Genomic DNA, 21466 nt, shown 5'->3' with positions numbered 1-21466 from the left:
TATTCCACAAATGAGCAGCACATCCTATATAATGTACAACTACTGGTGCTGTAACACCACTGTTCATGTTTGTAAAAACAAATATTTATGAACTATACTGAGTTGTTTCTCCAATACAAGTAGGTTCTCACTGCATTTTGAGAGCATTCAAAAGTATTTTACACTGCATTTCACTATCACTGAAGTTTCATGCAATGACAATAACTGTGCTATCAAACAAAGATGGCATCTCTGACAGCATGCTGTCATGTTTGCCAATCAACAGACTACTTAATTGTTCCCACTCTAATCACCGCTATTTGGAAAGCATGGGAAAAAATACCTTTGTAGGCCAAAAATGTAACTCTTCCAAACTCTGCCTATATGCACACAAAATACACAGGAATCAACACAAGTAACGAAGAAGCGGTGTTAGTAATGTGACTGCTCCTAATGTCTTTGCAGAAAGTTGCCCAGAGACAATTTGCCTAAATGCTGGTCAGCAACAAGGGAGTGTGGCCACAGGATCCTACAGCAGCCTATTTTCAGGTGAGAGCCTCCAACTAATTTCCTTCCCAACATACACTTCAAGAGCCAATGTGGTGTAGTGCACTGGTTCTTAACCTTGGGTTACTCAGGAGTTTTGGACTGCAACTCCCAGAAGCCTTCACCCCCAACTGTGCTGGCTGGGGTTTCTGGGAGTTGCAGTTCAAAAGCATCCAAGTAACAAAGGTTCAGAACCACTGGTGTAGTGGATAGGGTGATGCACTAGGACCCAGGAGACCTGGATTCAAACCTCTGCTCAGCCATGAAAGTAAAGGGCAGGATTTATCCTTAAATATTCCACATATCTCAAAAACCCTCTTAGAGTCACCATCAGTAAGAAAAAGATTTGATGGCACACAAAATGCACACGTGCATTTTAAAAATAGGGGACTCTGGTTTTAAGGCTAATCCCTATGTTACTCTCTCTTCCTTGCGTTGTTATAACCTACCATGCACATGAAATGCATCAAAATCAGTACTTTTTGCCTACCTGCTTTGCCAACTTCTGGGCGTGAAGCTGAATGTCTGCCCCTGAATGACTGTTAGAGTTAACATTTAACACAGAACTCACAAAAAGCTGGAAATCAGCAGATCTTCTAAAAAGAAAAAAGAACAAAAAGTAAATACATTAAAGCTTCAGAATCTTTTCAGTTCCTTTGGATGTCCAAGGAGACTAGAACCCATGAAAGATGACGGCTGGAAGTATCTGGGATACCCTCATTTCCATAAGCTTCTGAAATGGCAAATAGTTTTCAGTCCCCTCTGTGACTACCTTGCAATAGATGCGTTGAGCACAGTAACTCCCACTTCAATCATAAAAAACAACAGCAATTGCACCACAGACAGTTGCTCATCAGTGGATGCCTAACTGTGTCAACCTTCATGGGGCTGCTTTCCAAGTAAGAAAATGTGTCTGCTTCTGCCCAGCACAATGGCATGACTTCAATGAAGCATGAGAAAACTGTAACATGCTGTGCTTTGCTGTGTTGTTTCTCAGAACAAAGTACAGTGGTGCCTCACAAAACGATGTTAATTTCTTCTGCAAAAATTGCTGTCTTGCGAAAACATTGTCTTGTTAAACACGGTTCCCCATTGGAATGCACTGAAATCTACTTAATACGTTCCAATAGGAAAATCGTCATCTTGCGAAAATCATCCGTAGAAGACATCATCTTGCGAAACGCGGTTCCCCATTGGAATGCACTGAAATCTACTTAATGCATTCCAATGGGGAAAAATTGTCATCTCGCAAAAATCGTCCACAGAAAATGTGAAGCGCAAGAGCGATCGCAAAAACTAATCATCTTGCGGATTAATAGTCTTGCAAGACACCACTGTACAGTACAGTAAGTGGAACGACAACAGTGTGTGCAAAGAAATCACACAGCTACACATCTGTGTATCAAGCAGATGCTGTTTCCCTTTGCATAGCAAGCTCTGAAGTCTGGGACAGCTGGTGTTCAGTTTCCAGCCTTCAGCATTTTCTCTGCTGTGGGAACCACTTTGTATAGCTCTGGAAATATATAAGATATTTAAACTATAAATGGGGATTAAAAAGCACACCTTCTTACACAAACACTTGTTTGAGGGCCTGCAAAAAGGAGGAACATTTACTGAGAAAACAAAGGCAGTAAATCTGTGAGTGGAAGCAGCTTTTCCCTCCCAGAAGTGTGCCTACAGTTCCAAGCTATTGTCTGTGGAAGGAAGGAGGGACTGGACTTAAAAGAAAATCCCATCCATGGGTGAAATGATTTTGCCCACAGAATGCACTTCCACCTAATTTTGGGTTGACCCCCTCCCCCCTGTATGATGGCTTGCACAACTGTTTTTTACATTTTTCAGGATGGTTAATAAACACAAGCCGCATCTTGAATTTCAATCATCATTTTGGTTGAGCATGACAATTTTAAACACATCCAAAAAGTAGTAACAATAACTTATCTACCCTTTTTTGGATACTGGAACAGCACATATTGATTTTATCAAGTTTTCTGGTGGCATCTCTAGAACATGTGAAAGCTAGATTTAAAAGAAAATGACCACAATTAGTTAGAAGAAAGCCACTGGATTTAATGCAACAATATGAGAGAACACATTGATGACAATCCTGTTGATGCTTGCATAAGCTTTGTGTAACACCCTGTGGCTGAATAGGTGCCAGGGTGTGCATGGGCCACATGTGCACATGGCTACTGGTCATGCACCCAACTGCAGAAACCAGATGTGCTCTGGCACCTTACCAATTACTGTGCCAAGTCATGCACATTTCACAAACAGCAACATCAAATTCGACTTGGAATGTGCACTATTGTAACTCCCGCTGTCAAACTGTTACCAGACATTTTTAGGTAGGTGGGCTGCAAACAAATAAAATCATTACAAAAACATTTGACACTTCTTACATCTGAGGAGTTTAAAGCACCCCCACTTCTGCCCTACCAAGTGCACTGGGGAAACTGGGACTTTGCCAGTAGCCCTGTTAGTCAGCTGTAGCACAAGAGACACCAAAAGTCTTGTAGCATCTTTAAAAATAACTTAAGCTTTCGAGTGTGTTGAAAAAGTATGTCTGGACATACAAAAGCTTATGAAAGACAAAAAAAACCCTAGTTCGTCTTAAAGCTGTTGCAAGATTTCTGGCTTTCCTGGTTACCAAAGGCATCTGATTTACTCTCGAGTAAACACTGATAGGATGCAGGTAAGCAACCTCGACCCCGTGAGTCTGCACTCGGAAGAAATTCAAGAGCCTACTCCTGGGGAGACATGCACAGGACTATCAGCCATGAAGCAGATCGAGGGATTCTGTCGGGAGCCTTTAATTTGAATTCAAGCTACCCTCACTCAAGGGCCAAGGGGCTCATCCTGTGCTCAAGAAGCAGAACGTTTTGCCATCCCAAAACTCGGGAGATTAAGAGGGAGGGACGAGAAACGGCCTTTGTGCATCAATCACTACTGATCGCAGACGGCTGCCACCTGCAAAATGAGCTACGATGGCTGTGTAGCTGCAGCAGGTCAACGGCACCGCCTATTGGAGCCAAACGAGGGCCCTTCCCTTCCCACCGAAAGAGCAGAAAAGAAGGTCGGAACACAGGAGAAAAGCAGGCACCCGGACGAGACCAACTGCAGTACCGACGTAGGGGGAAATCAGTCATCACTAGTTCCACAACTGGACACGGAGAGAAGGCATACCTGAACCGCAATGCTCTTCCGGAAACGACATGCCGCCATGGCGCTTGTTGGAGCAGCGCTCCTACAGTCTGTTTCCCCTCCTTCCTTCTTCTTTCACCCCCCCTACATCTGTCGTGGGCGAGCCCATTCGGGGAGGAGCCACCCACTTTCAGCCCTAAGTCGGACTGTACCAAGTTCACTCTGGGATAGTCCTCCTCAGGTAGTGAAAGAGTCACGTGATTGGAAACTTGGACCAGGGTCGTACCACTGACGGGGCGGGAATCGCTTGCGAGCCGCGGAGAAGAACCATCCTGATCCGCCGTTCCTTGTAGAACTGCGCACGCGCCTGCTCGGCTGGCTTGTTGCGTCCATCCCCGAAGTTTGGTCCGTAGGCAGTCTGGCACGTCTACAGTAGTCGGTTCGGGCCGCCGCCATGACCACATGTTCAGTTTCCAAGGTAAGCCTAAAAGGAGGCCGCGTGCCATACAATCCCCGCCCACGCGCACACCTGCTGATGTAGTTGTGGTTCGAGTTGCCGCGCGCCGCGAACGAGGGCAGTGGTCGCGAGGTGTTTTTCTCCCTCAGGCATGCGCATGTCCGTTTCCTGAAGCCGTTGTCTTTCTGTTTTGCCCGTAAATGCATTGTAAAGCCACAGTGGCTCATAATACACGGCCTTTGGGATGCAGGTAGAATTATAATACGCATTCCGGTTGATTCTTTGCACAAAAGAATAAAAAGTTTAGTTTGGTTCAGCGTTCCCCAGCTGGCTTGCCTTCACCCCGTCCTTCACCTAATACCATGAGTGGCAACAGGCAAGATGATTAGAAAAAGGCAGCTTTTTCTCATGGGGGTGCAGAGTGGCTGCTCGGTGGCCTTAGCAACTCTGCTAGCTTAAGGTATTGCTGTTAGCTTAAAAAGGCCTGTAACAGGGTTGATTGGAAGGTCACCTTTTCCTTCAGGGGGAAACCATACACTTAGTTTGGCTGCACCTTCTTTAAGTAATCTAATCAGTCATCACATTTTGGGGCATATGTTTCAATGCAGGATTTATAATAAATGATTCTGATTTTTTTTAAAAATGGGTTGGATAAAGGAGGAAAAGAAGTGAATCAAAATTCACTTCATTTTAAATCCTTCCCATAGAGAAACTGACATGGACTGTAGGAAAAAAAAATCTATGACTTTACTTACTCTGATGTTCAAGCAGTTATTCAACCAACCATAAACATATTGTTACTTTAATGTGTTACCGCTTTGGGGAAAGTTTATTTGTATCTCCCATGAGGATAGATAGCTGACTGTTTCTAAGTCTAGAAAATGAGTTTTGAAAACATCTTGAACTAGAGGGCATGGTGAAATATGGTTGCTTGGCTGAAAGTGGATTTATTTGTTTGACCATCCCTAACAGTGGAACAATCAGAAGAAATTGAGTGGTTCTAATACTGAAGCAAGGTGTAGCACAGACAGTTAGGGGATATAATGCAAAATCTCACCAAATAATATCTATCATTCCATGGAAAACCCTTTCAACATAACCATCATTCAAGTCTGTGTTCCAACCACCAATGCTGAAGAAGATGAAATGGAAAGCTTTTACACAAACATCCAAGAGGAAATTGATCACACAACAAAACAAGACATGCTTATAATCATAGGTGACTGGAATGCGAAAGTAGGGAGCAAATCAGAACCAAATGCTGCTGGAAAATTTGACCTAGGGGACAGAAATGAAGCAGGAGAGTGACTTATAGAGTTCAGCAAAGCCAACAATATGTTTATTGCAAATACATGCTTCAAGCAATTGAACAGACAGCTGTGCACTGAAAGACTGCATATCCCTCTATGAGCCTGGCATTAAAATCATCATGGGAGGCCTTTCTCTCAGGCCCACAACCCTCACAATGATACTTGGTGGGGACACAGGAGAGGGTCTTCTCTATTGCTGCTCTCAAACTCTGGAATTCCCTCCCATGAGAAGTCAAGCTGGCCCCATATTTGCTGTCCTTCCAAAAGCAGGCAGATACGTCATTCTTCAGACAGGCCTTTCCTTAGTGACTGGCAGTCCGAGAAGGGTTTTTCAAATTGGATTGTTGTGTTTTGTTGCTTTTAAATGTGTTTTTAGTATTGATTTTATTTACCATTTTTAACATACTTGTTCAGTTATTTTAAATACAGTGGTGCCCCACATAGCGACATTAATCCGTTCCGGATTAATCGTCGTTATGTGGAAACATCGCTAAACGGAAAGGAAAATCCCATAGGAATGCATTAAACTTCGTTTAATGCGTTCCTATTGGGGATAAACTCACCGTTCAGCGATGTTCCTCCATAGGGGCAGCCATTTTCGCGCCCTCGGTAAGCGAGGGCGGCGAAAATGGTTGTGGTGGCCATTTTGGAACCGCCGATCAGCTGTGTGAAAATGGGGCCTTTGGGAGAACCAAAGCCCCCATTTTCACACAGCCGAAGCGCTTGCGGCAAAAACACCACGAAAACACACACACACACACACACACACACACACACACAAACCACAAACATAACCCCCCCAGTCCAAACCCACACAAAAAAATTTTTTAAAAAGGACTTACTGGTCCGAAGCCTCCCGGCACTCTGCTGGCGGCTGGGGGCGAGCGGCCAGGAGCCTGGCCTGCTCTAGCCTCCCGCCCCTCCACTGGTTCCGCACAGCCGGGGGCGAGCAACCAGGGCCCCGGCCTGCTCTAGCCGCCCGGAGCTCCGCTGCCTTTGGAGCTTTCAAAGGGCTTCCTCCAATGTTGGGAAAAGCCCTTTGAAACCTCTGAAGGCACCAATTGCGGCGGCGAGGACCCCCAGGGAGGTCTCCCATGGTGGCGTGCAAGCCCTGGGAGACCTCCCTGGGGGTCCCCACCGCCGCGATGGGCGGCTTCGGAGCTCTCTGAAGCCAAAAAGGCAGTGAGAAAACGCGGGAAGTTTGAACTTCCCGCACTTTCTCCCTGCCTTTTTGGCTTCAGAAGCAAGCCGGGGGCCAGAGAGGAATCGTCTCCCTCCTTGCAAGCAATGCTGGGTCCTCCTCGCACTGGGCTGAGCTCAGCCCAGCGGGAGGAGGACCCAGCGTTGCTTGCAAGGAGGGAAACAATTCCTCTCTGGCCGCAGGCTGCTTCTCCAAGCCAGCCAGGCAGGGAGGAATCGTTTCCCTCCTTTGCAAGCAACGCTGGGTCCTCCTCGCACTGGGCTGAGCTCAGCCCAGTGCGAGGAGGACGCAGCGTTGCTTGCAAAGGAGGGAAACGATTCCTCCCTGCCTGGCTGGCTTGCTTCTCCTTTGGAAAAGCAAGTCAGCCAGGCAGGGAGGAATCATCTCCCTCCTTGCAAGCAACGTTTGCAACCAAAGGCGCTTCAGCCGGCGCTTCAGAGGGGCCGCGGGAGAGACCTCGCCCGCGGCTGCTCCGACGCGCCCGCCCCGAGAATGCCGGCTGGCCGGCGCTTCAGAGCGGCGGCGGGAGAGACCTCGCCCGCGGCCGCTCCGACGCGCCCGCCCCGAGAATGCCGGCTGGCCGGCGCTTCAGAGTGGCCGCGGGAGAGACCTCGCCCGCGGCCGCTCTGACACACCCGCCAGGGTTCTATGGGGAAAAATTGCTTTGCGATTTTTCCCCATAGGAAACATCTCAATGCGATCGCTTTTGCGATCGCAAAAAACGAATCGCTATGTGGATTCGTCATTAAACGGGGCGCTCGCTATGCGAGGCACCACTGTATTTGTATACTTACTGTTTTTAGCTGTTAAATATTGTTATTTTAATGACGTAAGCCACCTTGGGTCCTCTTAAGGAGAAAGGTGGGGTGAAAATATTTTAAACAAATAAACACACATGGACAGCTCTAGATAGTCAATATAGAAACAAAATAGACAGTGTAACTGGAAGCCAGCGATGGAGAAAACTGTATTATCTTAGCCACAACAAGATGAGGAGCAGATTGTGGTATCGTTCATAAACTGTTAATATCCAACATTAGAGTAAAACTGAAAAAGAACACTAAGAGAATCATGTGTTACTGAACTTAGCTGACTACAACCCAGAAGAACTATTGATCAGAACTAGAGATGTTATTAGGGAAGAAAGCAAAAGACAATTCTCAGTGAAAATAAAATAAAAATGTATATGGATGACAGAAGAAACACTTCGAATTGTAAAGGACAGATGAGAAGCAAAAGTAAAAAGTGACGGAAATAAGGTCAGAATCCTGAATGCAGTTTTTCAGCAATTGTTACGTAGAGAGTGTTCACCTGGAGGCAGGTGGTGCAGTATGAGCTCTCCCAATTTGAAGAGGCACTTGTTCAGCAGGCATAGGCAAAGAGGCAGTCCCAAAACTAGCAAAATCAGGGAGCTGGACAGGGGATAGATTGTATTTGTCTTCCGTGTGGAAGGGATTGTCACCCTCATGACCTTCTCAGCCACACTAGACGCTGTTCCAAGACACCTTTTCAGAGCACGCTACCATAGTCTCTCGAGACTGAAGGATGCCTGCACACACGTAGATACAAAGAGAACTACAGTACTACAGCAGGCACTGCAGATAAATAGAGCAAAACAAGAAAAGAGGAAAGAAAGAGATCTCATCCAGAAAAATCTAAGAAAAATAAAATTTAAGCCTAGATTAGGGATGTTGAATGACCAACAGGGAGGCACACTATCTGGCCAGGAGAAAATAAAGAGAAGGTGGAAATAGTACATTGAAGACCTACACAGAAGAGATAAAAGAATGACACATTCATTTGAAGAGGAATCCTATGACAAAGAACTTACAGTTCTTGAAAGTGAAGTGAAAAGTGCACTAAAAGCATTAGGAAGAAGTAAATCCCCATGGGGAGATGCGATAGCAATTGAATTGTTTCAAGCCACAGAGACTGAATCTGTCAAATCCTAACAAGAAATACAGTGGTGCCTCGCATAGCGAGGTTAATCCGTTCCGGATTAACCCTCGCTATGTGAAAACATCGCTAAACGGATCAAGAAAACCCATTGGAACGCATTAAGCATTTAATGCGTTCCAAATGGGCCGAAAACTCACAGTTCAGCGATGTTTTCCTATGGCCGGCAGCCATTTTCGCGCCCTCCCCTCGCTTACCAAGGGCGCGAAAATGCTGCGCGCGGCCATTTTGGGGCTTCCGGTGGCCATTTTGGAGCCGCCGAACAGCTGATCCGTGGGGCGCAAAGCGAAGGTCGGTAAGCGAAACGCTTACCGACCTTTGCTATGCGAGTTTCGCCCATTGGGGCCATTGCTTTGCGATCGCAGTTGCGATCGAAAAACCCCCCTCGCTATGCGGATTCGTTGTTCTACGGTGCGCTCGTTAAGCGAGGCACCACTGTACCAACAAATATGAAAAACAGACAATGGCCTACAGAATGGAAACATTTGATATGCATTCCAATTCCCAAGAAAGGACATGCCAAGGAGTGCAGTAAATATAGAACCATTGCTTTAATTTCTCATGCAAGCAAAACAATCTTCATGGTATTGCAATAGGGCATTTAACTTATCTGGAGGAATGATTTTCAAGCTGAATTTCAAAAAGGAAGAGGTACTCAAGACTGTAGTGCAAATATCCACTGGCTACTGGAGTGCACCAAAGAATTTCAGAAGATAGACTGCGGGAAAGCCTTTGACTGTGTAGATCATGAGAAACTATGCTTGTTCTGAAAGAAATGAATGTGCCTCTGATGCATAACTTGTATTGTGGACAAGAGGCTACCATTAGGACAGAATATAGAGAGACGGAATGGTTTCCTAAAGACAAAGGTGTTAGACAAGGGTGTATTTTATCCCCTTATCTCTTCAGTCTGTACGCAGAACATATTGTATGGAAAGCCACACTAGATTCAGATGAAGGAGCAAAAGTTGGTGGAAGAAACAGCAATAATATATGATGACACTGTCGTACTGCCAGAGGGCAGCAATGGCTTGAAATTTTTTTTAGTGAAATTGAAAGTGCCAAAGTAGGATTGCAGTTGAACATTAAAGAGACAAAATAATGACTATGGCAGAACATCCACAACTTTAACATTAACAATGAAGAAATTGAAACATTTTGAGATTTTGTATACCTTGGTTCAGCTATCAATACAAAGGGAGAGTACAGCCAAGAAATCAGAAAAAGACTGAGATTTGGAAGGGCAGCTATGAAGGAACTTGCAAGAGATAATCATTCCCTCTAATTTCCAGCCCTGCTGGATGCGGCTCTGCCCCCATGCATGTGCAATGCTGCTCCCACCCTAGGTAGTTCCCTTGGAACCGGAACCAGTGGGGCTGAAAATGATTGGTGTGAGTGTGTGAAGGAGGAGGAGCCCTGTGCGGAGGGAGTGTGTGGAGGTGAGTGCGCAGGTGTGCACCTTAGAGGAAACATTGCATCAAATTTAAGGATGCCTCACTGGAGACCAAGGCCAAGATCATGCACACTTTATATTTTCAATCACTGCCCATGGATGTGAAGCTGGGCAGCAAAGAAAGCTGGCAGGGGAAAAACTCATTCGTTTGAAATGTGATGCTAGAGGAGTTCTTTGCTGCCGCCACTACCATGGAGTGAGCCACATGTCTCATAATAGGGCTCCTGATCTATAGACTCCCTGTGAGGACCTTATAAATGTGTGTCCTTCACACATCTGACAAGGAATTTAATTGGGATCTCAGAAGATATTGTACCTTGTTATACTTAATTAATCCTTCATTTCTGGATATCCTTTTTTTTTTTTAACTTAAGAGTTAAAAGATTACTCCTTTAATTCTTTAAAAAGGTTTATTGAACAACCAAGCATTTAAGTAAATAAGCCAAAAATGTAAAATATACTTGGAATGTATATAAAAAACTATATAAATGTATATTGCAAAAAGCACAATCCTTTAATATAAAACCTTCTAGTCCATATGTGTAGATAGCTGTTTAAACAGTAAAAACTTAATAATTCAAAGGATACAAGGAAAAAAACTTACCAGTTTCCTTGAACATTTCACATTCTTCAAAACCTCTGTTAGGGATGCCATTACTCAGAAGTGACTTGTTTTCACAAAACAGCAGACTTTGTTAATGTTGTTTCTTAGTGGAACTAAAATATGTGTAGTGCTGTATGGGATTGTGTTGTTAGTAACAAAGAATCCAGCTTAGCCCCATCAGTACACTCATGCTTTCTCTGAACAAGGCTATCAGTTCTCTCCTTATTTAAAATGTTTTCTTGTTTCCTAAGGCTTCTGATGGAGATGTTTGTTGTTCATTTGTGGTATTATGTTGTTCATATGTTTTATTTTATTATATTGATGTATGCTTCCGTGTCTAAGTCATGTGACCATGGAAGATTGTCTTCGGACAAACGCTGGCTCTGTGGCTTGGAAACGGGGATGAGCACCGCCCCCTAGAGTCGAACACGACTGCACAAAAATTGTCAAGGGGAACCTTCACCTTTACCTTTTTATGCTACTCCAGATATTTTTACTGTAGGTAGATAGGGCAGTGGTTTAAAATAAATCATGTAACTGTGTATACAACATGGCTCATCATTTTCTGAATCATTTATTTTCATTTTAGAAGTTTTAAGATCTTTTTTGTCCTTTTTCTTGTTCAGGATGGTTTATGTGCCTTTTTGTTATAAAGCTCCTGCATGAAACAACACTGGATAGCTCAGTCGTTTAGGCATCTGGCTGTGGAGCCAGAGGTTGGGAGTTTGATTTCCCACTGTGCCTCCTTGACAGGGGCTGAACTTGATGATCCATAGCATCCCTTCCAGTCCTGCAGTCCTAAGATGATGATGATGATGATGATTGAGAGGTGAGACTGCGTATAGCAGCCTGCCTGTTCTCACAGCAAGGTTCTCCATTCACTTCATTGCACCTTATATTCTTCTTCCCAATAAATTATGTGCAGGGGTTCCACCCTTCTGGATTGGTTTGGAGGTAATGATAAGCCAGGGTTCCCTGGCTTATTGTATTTGAGAAGCATCTTGATGTATGCCACCTCATCACTCTTTCTAGGCTTCTCCTGTATGTGGATAGCACTAAACAAATCACAAGGAACATAAGTGATACCTTTGACAGAAGCATGATAAAGAAGAGATGCCAAAGAGACCATTCTTTTGCCATTATCAGGTTGCAGAATAGGTGTAACATTACAAAGCAGCTACATTTGAAGTTCTTCTATTATGATTGTCATGTTTAAGATTACCGTGCCTAAATGTCAGTTTAATGTGTCTTTGACTCAGTGGTTTTTCCTGGCAGTGTGGAGTTAATACGTTCAGTGTTATCAATATTTCCTTTCTCCTTGCTAATTTTTTAGGGCTGCTTTGTGTTCAAGCCTGATTCTAAGAGGAGAAGGTTATCTTCAGCAGGTTAGTATTCAATAAAAGATAGGAAGTCAAATTTAATTTGAGACTTCCCATGTTGTAAATTAAGAACTGAAGAAAGCTAGAAGAATGTTAACCAGAAGGAGAGTTTTTATATGAAAGAGTCATGAGCTCAACTCAGATCTGGTACCTGGAACAAATTTATTGATTTGGAATTCTTTAATTACATGTTTAATTACATGTCGTGAATGGGTTCAGATTCAAATTGGGACGTTTCCTCATTTTGCGTGGGAAGTACCACAGGAGTCGTCTTCTTAACCCTAACAGCTTCATCTTTATTGATTGCAGATGGTTCAACATTATTAGAAAAGGGATCAAAGAAACTCAACTCTGGCAACAAGCCATCACTGTCCAAAGCACATTCAGTCCTCTCACCAACCGAACTCAGAGGGGTGCAGGGCCAAATCTCTCCGCATCCGTCGGCTTCCGTAGTGGCGCGCTCCGCACCGCGCAGATGGTGCTGCAACATGGGTGCCTTGCCCAGTCACCTCCTAATGGAGGAGTGTTGTGCTGAGCATCGGGTTGGATAACCTGGCGGCCCCTTCCCTTGTTCTTAGAGAAAACCACTACAGACCATTCAAGGGTCTCGTAGCTTAACTCTTTCCCTTCCTGCGAGGGCGGGTCGGGGAGCAGCCCTCCTGGCTTCAAGTTTGGGAAGTCCCTCAGCAACTCTTGGGTCTTTACCCACACATACTCCCCCAGCTTCTCGATCTCCCTCTCTCTCCTCCACAGCTCTACTTCCACCTCAAAACGACGCTCTCCTTGGGTATTTATACTTTCTTCCCAAACCGACAGTTCCTGCTCCACCCCTTTCGCACCTTCTTTTTCCTCCACCAGTTAACTTCAAACTTCCCGCTCTTTTGTGTCTCCGTTTCCGTGGTCGCATTCTCCCTCAGGTCCTCTCGTCCTTGCCTGTTCTCTACCTCCCTTTTCTCCCTTTGTCCTTCACTAGTAGAGGACAGCACACTCTACTATTGCTCCTTCACACATGTACATTCTTTAATTATATGTCTGCGATTGAAGACTCTTAGATTTAAGATTGATGACTCTTAGGTTTTAATAAAAAAGGAACGCTAGCCTAGAAATTTACTCCTGATAAACAGAAATGTACATGGGTAATTGTCTTTAATGTTTGTTCTATATATGTTCTTCTGTTTGCAACTTTCCCTGAAAGTACTAAAAGATAGAGCCTGCTGGATCTATAGCTTTTGTATGAATTTGGAACCCATTCATAAAACTTTGCACAAATCCTGACAATTAGACAACTGCAAAAAACCACCTTGTATTTGAAAAACATGTTCTTTGAATCTACCTTCAGAAGAAGGCTTTCAGAGTACAGTTAAAGATGATGCAGTGTTACATAAACTGTCTGTAGAACTCAATATATTAGTTTAAATGCTTAGGTGTGAAAAAGCTCGTGTTTTATATAGGAAAGTGAGAATGGTATAGAAAATTTAGTATTAGGATTTAGCTTTTGTAGAAGTTGATGAAGTTGATGAGATCCGTATGGCCCCTTCCCTGGGCATCTTCAAATGCCAACTGAAAACCCGGCTGTTCAAGCAAGACTTTTCTCCATCCACCGTCTGATTTTGTTCTCTGTGCCTTCTCCCATCTGGATCATTGCGTTTTTTAGTAATATGTTGTTATAATTTTAAATTGTACTTAGATTTGATATGTTGTCACCCGCCCAGAGTAGTCGGTACGACTAGATGGGCAGGCTATAAATGTATCAAATAAATAAATAAATAAATAAACCTGGGATTAGCGTTCAACAACTGAGTGACTTCTTTATGGAATCAGTTCTCCAAGATTAAGTGAAAAAACTAGGAAATTAGTGTGTGATTACTTTGACAGAATGTTAAAGCACAAGTAAGGTTTTCAGGGTATGTGTGTTATTTCAGTAGGGAAGGATAGCTGCCAGTTCATTTTAATATTGAAAGGAAGCTGCCCAGAACTTCTCATTTGGAGCAATTATTTGTGGGTACAGTATTTATTTTCCCTTCAGCTTTCATTTGGTAGCAAGTGTAACTCCATTTTCATGTCTCTACTGTAGAAAGAAATTAACAAAAACTTATTTTTGCTGATTTGCTGCACTTCAAATGTTTTCTCATTGAAAGAAAGTTTTACATATGCCAGAGTATGATTATCATCTTGTTTTCCTAGTTGACTACTTTAGTCAAGGTAATAGCGACACCGAGGATAGTGGGCTACGATTTGACACTTGCCAATCGTTATGGAAACAAATTAAATGTGAAACAGAGGTGAGCTTTAATTTTAAGCATGAGATTGATTTCACTTTTACTCAGAACGTGGTGGTAGAAGAAAGAATTTCAGCAATATTTTGGCAGAACTATATCTTAACCTCTTTGAGAGATTTTTGTAGGCTTACTATATAGCATTGTTGACCCATTAAACCTGAAAATGTACAGAGCTAAAGGTGGGTGTGTCCACGTGTGCACAGGTGCACATCATGTCCCCTCTGCACTCAGAATCACTAAGACCTTTGTTTGATTAATGCAAAGGTATGAAGTAGAGAATGTAAGTGTGTTGGCCTCAGTGTGCTTGCATTGCTTATGTGACCAGGCTTCTGGCTTATCAGGGTTCCAGATCCCTTGAATACTGCAAGTGTGTTGAGCTAAATGAGCTTACAGTCTCTGCTTTAGACCTTCTCATTAATCACAAAAAAGTCTTCATGATGTTCTTGAAGCTTATCCAATCCAATATCATGGGAAGTATTGTGTTTTTTTTTTTTGGGGGGGGGGGAGGTTGCCAGTAGAGTAGCAAAGGGACAAAATAATAGTTACATCCTTTTCTTCCAGCAGAACTCTGCAGAGAGTAAGTATGGATCAGCTCTGTGAGTTATTAGGAACAAATTTGTACAAGAAAGCTATAGAGGTCCCTATAGCAGTTTGCATAAACCCCTGTCTGTCAAAGAATGACTCAAGCTTGTAAATAGCCCATTGCTAGATACCAATGCAGTGTGCCAGAGGTAGGAAAGCTTCAGAAAACTTAGGGAAAGAGTCTGTGAAGATTTTCAGTCATCCAGATGAGTCTGAGAAGAGTTGGTATGAGATCCCTGATATATCCTCCACATTGGTTTCACTTCCCCCTGGTCTGAATAGGCTCCTTAGATGAACAAAGGATTGGGGGTGAGTGAAAAACAACCTTCTACAGTCCTTCTCCACCCATTGTCATGGGCTGTTAACAGTGGTCCTTCTGGTGGGTCTGGTCCTGATCTTTCTGGGGATGGATGAAAGGGCAGCATGATAATGGGGAGACACATTGTATCTAAGGCCTTCACCCATGTTGAGTGAGGGATTTTCTGTATGCACACGTATGGCCCCCCTGACCCATCTCTCAAACCCACCTATCTTCTCGGTCCAAATTGAGTACATCTTGGTCATCAAATGAGTGTCCTCTGTCCTTCAAATGAAGGAGCACTGCTGATTGTGGTCCTGAGCCGCTGCCCCTCCTGTGCTGGCCTATTCTCCTGTTTAATGTCTGTTTGGTTTCTCCAGTGTAGAGCTCTGAACACTCCTCTTTGCATTGGACCACATATACTATACAGTGGTGCCTTGCATAGTGACGATAATCGGTGCAGCAAAAATCGCTGCAAAGCTATTTCGTCGCTATGCGATATTAAAAAGCCCATAGGAATGCATTGAAACACCTTCAATGCGTTCCTATGGGCTTCAGACTCACCTTTAAGCGAAAGTCCTCCATACGGTGGCTATTTTCGCTGCCCGGTAAGTGAGAAATCCGTCCCAGAAAACAGTGGATGGCCATTTTTTTACCCGGCAGCCATTTTGGAACCGCTGATCAGCTGTTAAAAAATCATCGCTTTGCAATGATCAGTAAGGGAAACAGGGTACCGGTCATCGCAAAGCGATTTTTCCCCATAGGGAACATCGCAAAGCGATCGCAAAAGCGATTTCAAAAAGTTAATCGCTATGCAATTTCTTCGTTAAATGGGGCACCCGTTAAACGAGGCACCACTTATTGCTCCTGTTGTGTTTGGTGTCTGGTCTTTTGGATGGACGAGTCTCTGCCTTAGTATGTTTGTCAGTTTGAAGTGCACGGGAATGTGGTATATACCAACCAGCCTTTTGAGCTTTTCGACATACCCACCATGTAAGGAATGGCCAGGTTCTTTGTGGGCTCTGACTGTTCCATTGTCCTGCTGGGTCGGGACATTGCCTTTTTAAAGGCCCATTTTAAAAGGATTTTCACTCACATGCCCCTGTCCTTTGTCCATCTAACGAGCCTCTTCAGACCAGGGGAAAGTGAAACCAAGGTGGAGGATATATCAGGGGTCTCCTATCAACTCTCCTCATTTCATCCTAGTAAGAAAGAAGTCCAGTTGCCATGACTCAACTTCCAGATTAGGGAAAGAGTATTTTTCTTCCATTTCATTTCTTTCATAAGGCATAACTAACAATACTGCAGTCCGAAGCACAAATTATTTGAGATTGAGCTCCGTTGCTATCAATAAACATCTTTATATTAGATCCTGTATTATCCACATTAGGGAATTAATGAGACTTATTTCAAGGTATACTAACTTTGCTGCTGTGATAACTAGGTGTGGGAAAGAGGATTGTGAGTTGGCAATTTTAATGGAAAAATATACCTCTCTTTAGGCATTTATTTAGTTCTCTTGTAACTTTTGACTTAATACATAGTGTATCTTATAGAACTACAGATGTCTTGTTCAGCTGGCAGAAAATATGTGAGTAAAAGCAGCTGCCAGTATTGTAGCAGGAGCACCATGAGAAAATGTAAACCACAGTGACAGTATGTGTAAAATTGTGTCAAGCTGTGTTTGAACAGTCTGCTCAAACATAAAGTATTTTGTTTACTTATTAAAAGAGTGATAACTGTATTAAAAATTCTGAGTTACAATTCCGGACCATGGCAGAACCTTACAGGGGAGGTGTTTCCCCTGATTTACTCTCATTGAAGTTCTGCAAAAAGAGGCAAAATCTGTTCCACTATTAATCATTTATTGAATATGCACTATAAAGTTATTTTTATTGTGCTGTGACATGGCAATCTAATTTGTAGTAACAATAATCAGATGTTATTTATTTTCCCCCTTAGTACAAAATAATTTAAATAGTTGGGAAGCTTTAATTACTGCTCCTTCTTTAAAATCAAGGAGCTTAATATTGTGACCATACTAAACTGTGGGCCTTTAAACAACTTCTAGTGAAGTGAATAGCTCAGTCCATTTGGTTGCACTGGGAAGGCCAGCATAGTTTGTAACCCCTTGATTATTATCTGAAATTATAATGATCCCTTTGTATGTATGGGATTGTGGGAGCCCTGATTCGTAATTGCCTGATGATGCTTGATGTGAGCAGGGCATGTTATCATTGTGAAAATTCCCATCTTTGATTGTTTCAGGCTCTGGGCATACATCAGTGATGGGAAACCTTTGGCTCTCCAGATGTTTTTGAACAGCTTCCATAGTTCTTTGCCATTGATCATGTTTGGATAATGCTCAGAGTTGTGGGCCAAAACATATGGAGAGCCAAAAAAAAAAAAAATCTTCATTGCTGGTGTACATTTTCACTCTGGCTTACACCTGACAAAAACAAGATGTATTCTGTTTCTGCATTTGTGCTTAAAAATAGATCTTGTCACCTGCTGCTTAATCTACGTGCCACCTTGTTATGAAAGAAACTGCTCTGTGAAATTTCTTTTTCCTTAGAACTTCTAAAGGGATCAGATCATTGCCATTTTTAAGTTAGTTTGCCCTACTAAAGTCAGATGCATTTTTCTACAAATGAATTTCTCTGTCTCTGTCTGAATATTGCTTGTTTTTTTAAAAATTCTTGCACTCTGCTTTTCAAATGGAACGCTTAAAGAGCAACCATGAACAGTTAGTATTTGATTGGAACATTTCAGGAAACCATAGAAAGGGATATATTTGAGCCACTGAATGAATTCTTTTCTCTGTAAACTTAAATCAGGCAAACTACATAACTGCATATAATTAAACTTCATCTAATGGGAGGGGCCTCTAAAATTAAAATACAAGTGAGTGTGTTTTTATTTTAGTCTAACCAAACGTTCTGTGCCTTTTTTACTCTCCGAAAGCAATTGCAAGAGGACCTGAACAAAAAACTCTTTGATAACCTCCTAAAATTTTTGAGACAATCCCATTCAGACTTCAAACAGAAGAAAACAGAATGGGTTTGTCGGATGAAAGCCAGTGAAATTCCTACTGCAGCCGTTGTTCTAGGTAAGGCTTTATCTGAGTTTATCATTTCTTTAGTAATAACAATTGTAACTTGGGTATGGAGTCTTAATACTAAGATAAAGAAATTAGAAACCTTGTTAGACCTATTGTAGTCAAAGGTCATGAAATTAAATCTTTAGATTGTCGTACTTGGTGTTTCCCTTATCACTGAATTTGTGTTCGTCTATTTCTATGTTCTTGAATGCTCACATTTTTCTGCAAACTCAGCCATCTCATGCGTGACTTGTGGGCCTTGCTTAATGTTGGGATGACAGTATTAATTGTATGTTTTCTTCAAGTTTATAAAACAGCAGGCTGGTTTCCCTTCTTTTAACCATGAAACTGATAAAATGACTTTTTCAAGCAAAAAAAATTGCACTTGATCTTGTGGAAACTTGCACCAGCTGCTTGAAGTGTCATCTGGTGGATATCACAGTATGGCCTTAGGTGGCTCTGTACCATGAACTCTGTATTCTGTCTGGTGCTGCATATAGTATTCCCACCACTGCCATTCATTTTTGGTCTGGCTTGTTCTAAATACAACAGTGTCATCACTTCTGAGATCTTGGTAAATTAAATTTTATGTATTTACAAGTTATTTTATCAGAGTTGTCCTCACTATGAGACCCCCATCAGTTCAGGCGTTTGTATAATATACTTTGATGCAATGGCCAGGATCCAGTAGGGTGCTTCCACAAACATCAGGAACATGGATCCTGATCAGCAGAGCCAGTATGATCCTGCATTGCAGCACCTCATGTGCACAAAAAACCCACCCTGCTCTCAAGGGCTGGGAAACCATTGTGCCCCAGTTTACAGGGAGTGCTAAGGATTTTGGCTGATGCATTTCATTTGCCTTTGCTGATTCTTGAGGCATACCCAATATTTGTTTTCTGTTGTTCTTTGCTTCCATGCTGCAGATCCCCGTACTGTGTCAGTCTATTTTTGAAAGCCACCCAGTTTTAACTATAATGTGATATGTGCCATGGGGAGGTGAAATATATCTTCAGAGCCCTCTTGGGCATGCCACCCTTTTAAAATGCCTTTTGGATTAAAGCCAATAAATTGGTGCTCTGCTGGGTTTTGGTCCTTCAATGTTAGTTCTTCCCATGTTCTCCATTTGTTTCCAGATTTAAGAGGAGGACTTCTGTTGTTCTAAAAACCAGTTTATGCATAAGCATTGAGGCATTACGTGTGTCAAAAACCCCTCTCAGAAGATATGCTTCCAACATCATATTCATTTTCTCTAGGACATCCTCTCCTAACCCTTAAAATTGTCTTATTCTGTCCTCCAGCATCTGTTTTCTCCTTGCAGGAAGGACATGTAAGGTTGAATGAAAGTGTCACATGGAGCTATTAAAATTCTGTTCAGATAATACATATTATACATTACTAACAGATCAGTGTCAGCTGCTAGTGTTGTCTGTAGACATTTGCAAATGAACCTCTGAACATTTTTTAGCTAATAACATCACAGGAATATTTTATGCAAACAGTTGTCTTTCTGATGATTAGCACTATGTATTTGTCTCTGTCTGTTGGACTTCTCCCAGTTCCTTTATGTTTCTCATATATTACAAGTAGCATCTCAGAGGCCTACATCCATTTCTTCCAGTGTCATAGGTGAACGAACTGATTCCTTTGTATAATAAATGTACTGAAAATATTGCAACAGTTCTTTTCACAAAACATTTCTCGTGCCCTTCACTTATTAATATTGATTTTTTTATTATTTGACCATAAGTAATATTTTGGAGCACATGAAGGCAAAATTGTCATTGAGCACTTACAGCCACATCTTCTGACAAAAATATTTATTTATTCATCAGTCAGTCCACAGTTTGTTTATTCTTCTTATCTCTGATGTACTTGCAAATGTTCCTTTCCTTTTTGTAAGGAAAGATATGGGATAAACATATTGGCAGTTTTAAAAAAATGATAACATTTAAGGAAAACAAATTGGTCCTTGAGTTTTTATCTAGAACCAGCCTTTTTTTCTAAGTTAAAAGACAAATTGCACTTAAAAAGAATTGTTTGATCACATCCAGGATGGAATCTTGTAAATACTGTCTTGGCAATAAGTATTTGAATGTACAGAGACTGACTTCTCAGTAAACATGCATAGGATTGTAATGAATGTATTATAACTTGCGTTAATAAGCAGGGTACAGATTTTATTGAAGAGAGTCAAGTGCAGTATAACTGCTTCACGTTTATGAAAAGTGAAGGAGTGTCATGATAACTTTGGAAGCAAGGTACTATCTAGAACACTTCCTCTAAATACTCCAGATATTAGGAGACAAGTGACAGTCAGTGATTTGTGGAAAGTAAAACCAGATCATACTGTTGTCATTCCAGCAAAAAAGATTCTACTGCTTCAGAGTCTAGGAATTTTATGCACATGATCTCTTGGCAGACTTCAAACAAAAGTGCATAATAAACTAGGCTACTAAATCATTTGATAACAGGGATTTTTTTTTCAGCATCAGCTTTGCTGAAACAGGAGTTAATTTGGAGTCAAGAGAAAAAGTACATGGAAATGTTAATAGAATTCCTTATATTCTGTCTCTGAAAATAAAGGTTGGACAGCTTAAGTTGCAGCTGCTTTCTGCAGTTGACTGGGAACACATTTGTGTCACTGTTCATTTCATACAAAATGTACACTGTCTTTTGACTGCCCTTCCAATTTTCCTTTTCAACCGTTTATCTCATTTTAAAGAAGTTGTTTATGGAGTTTCTTAGTATTTCTACACTTACATGTAAATTAAATTTGATAGCATTATGGTGGCTGTTTCTAGTTAGTTCAGCCACAGTTATATTTCCTATTAGGCTTGGGCATTGCAATTGAGGATTAAGTCTATGGATGCTTCCCCTCAGATAGTTCCATGGCAGTTTGATTGGTGACATAGTTGTTCAGTATATGTGGAAAGTTCTGTTGTGATTAGAACATTCATTTATCCAATCAGTGTTAGACTGGTTAAAGTTATCCATGATTAATATCTTGTGTATTTAGAGAAGTTAGCAGAATTTTGACTGATCTGTCTCCTAGGCGTGAATGTTACAGACCATGATCTGACTTTTAAAAGTCTCTCTGAAGTTCTTCAGAATGATGTTACTCCCTTTGTAGTATCGCTGAGGTCCAAGGAATGCTCAGGTAAATATTGTACCAACT

The 21466-nt window shown here is 42.1% G+C and overlaps 2 protein-coding genes across 8 annotated transcripts in view; one reads left to right on the top strand and one right to left on the bottom strand.

The window, feature by feature from the left end:
• The window catches only part of RARS2 (arginyl-tRNA synthetase 2, mitochondrial), a 33040-nt gene extending 28907 nt beyond the window's left edge, over positions 1–4133 (bottom strand). For 2 of the 4 annotated variants that reach the window (XM_078380408.1, XM_078380407.1), the window contains exons 1-2: positions 3712–4133; positions 1016–1121 (exon numbers count right to left, since the gene is read on the bottom strand). In XM_078380408.1, coding sequence (XP_078236534.1) covers positions 1016–1121; positions 3712–4133 — 528 coding nt within the window. Of the gene's footprint in view, positions 1–1015; positions 1122–2470; positions 2545–3495; positions 3577–3711 lie in introns of those variants that run through there. The other 2 variants (XM_020790494.3, XM_078380410.1) reach the window with 2 other exon arrangements.
• ORC3 (origin recognition complex subunit 3) overlaps positions 4016–21466 on the top strand; it is a 62056-nt gene continuing 44605 nt past the window's right edge. For 2 of the 4 annotated variants that reach the window (XM_072998929.2, XM_020790200.3), the window contains exons 1-5: positions 4016–4147; positions 11984–12035; positions 14214–14311; positions 18153–18297; positions 21344–21448. In XM_072998929.2, the coding sequence (XP_072855030.1) occupies positions 4124–4147; positions 11984–12035; positions 14214–14311; positions 18153–18297; positions 21344–21448 (424 nt within the window). In that variant the 5' untranslated portion in view covers positions 4016–4123. The remainder of the gene's footprint in view (positions 4148–11983; positions 12036–14213; positions 14312–18152; positions 18298–21343; positions 21449–21466) is intronic. The other 2 variants (XM_078380402.1, XM_078380405.1) reach the window with 2 other exon arrangements.

The sequence above is a fragment of the Pogona vitticeps genome, chromosome 1 (assembly GCF_051106095.1).
Source record: "Pogona vitticeps strain Pit_001003342236 chromosome 1, PviZW2.1, whole genome shotgun sequence".
Classification (NCBI taxonomy): Eukaryota; Metazoa; Chordata; class Lepidosauria; order Squamata; family Agamidae; genus Pogona; species Pogona vitticeps.
The sequence above is the reverse complement of the archived record's forward strand: the minus strand, read 5'-3'. Positions and strand labels throughout refer to the sequence as shown.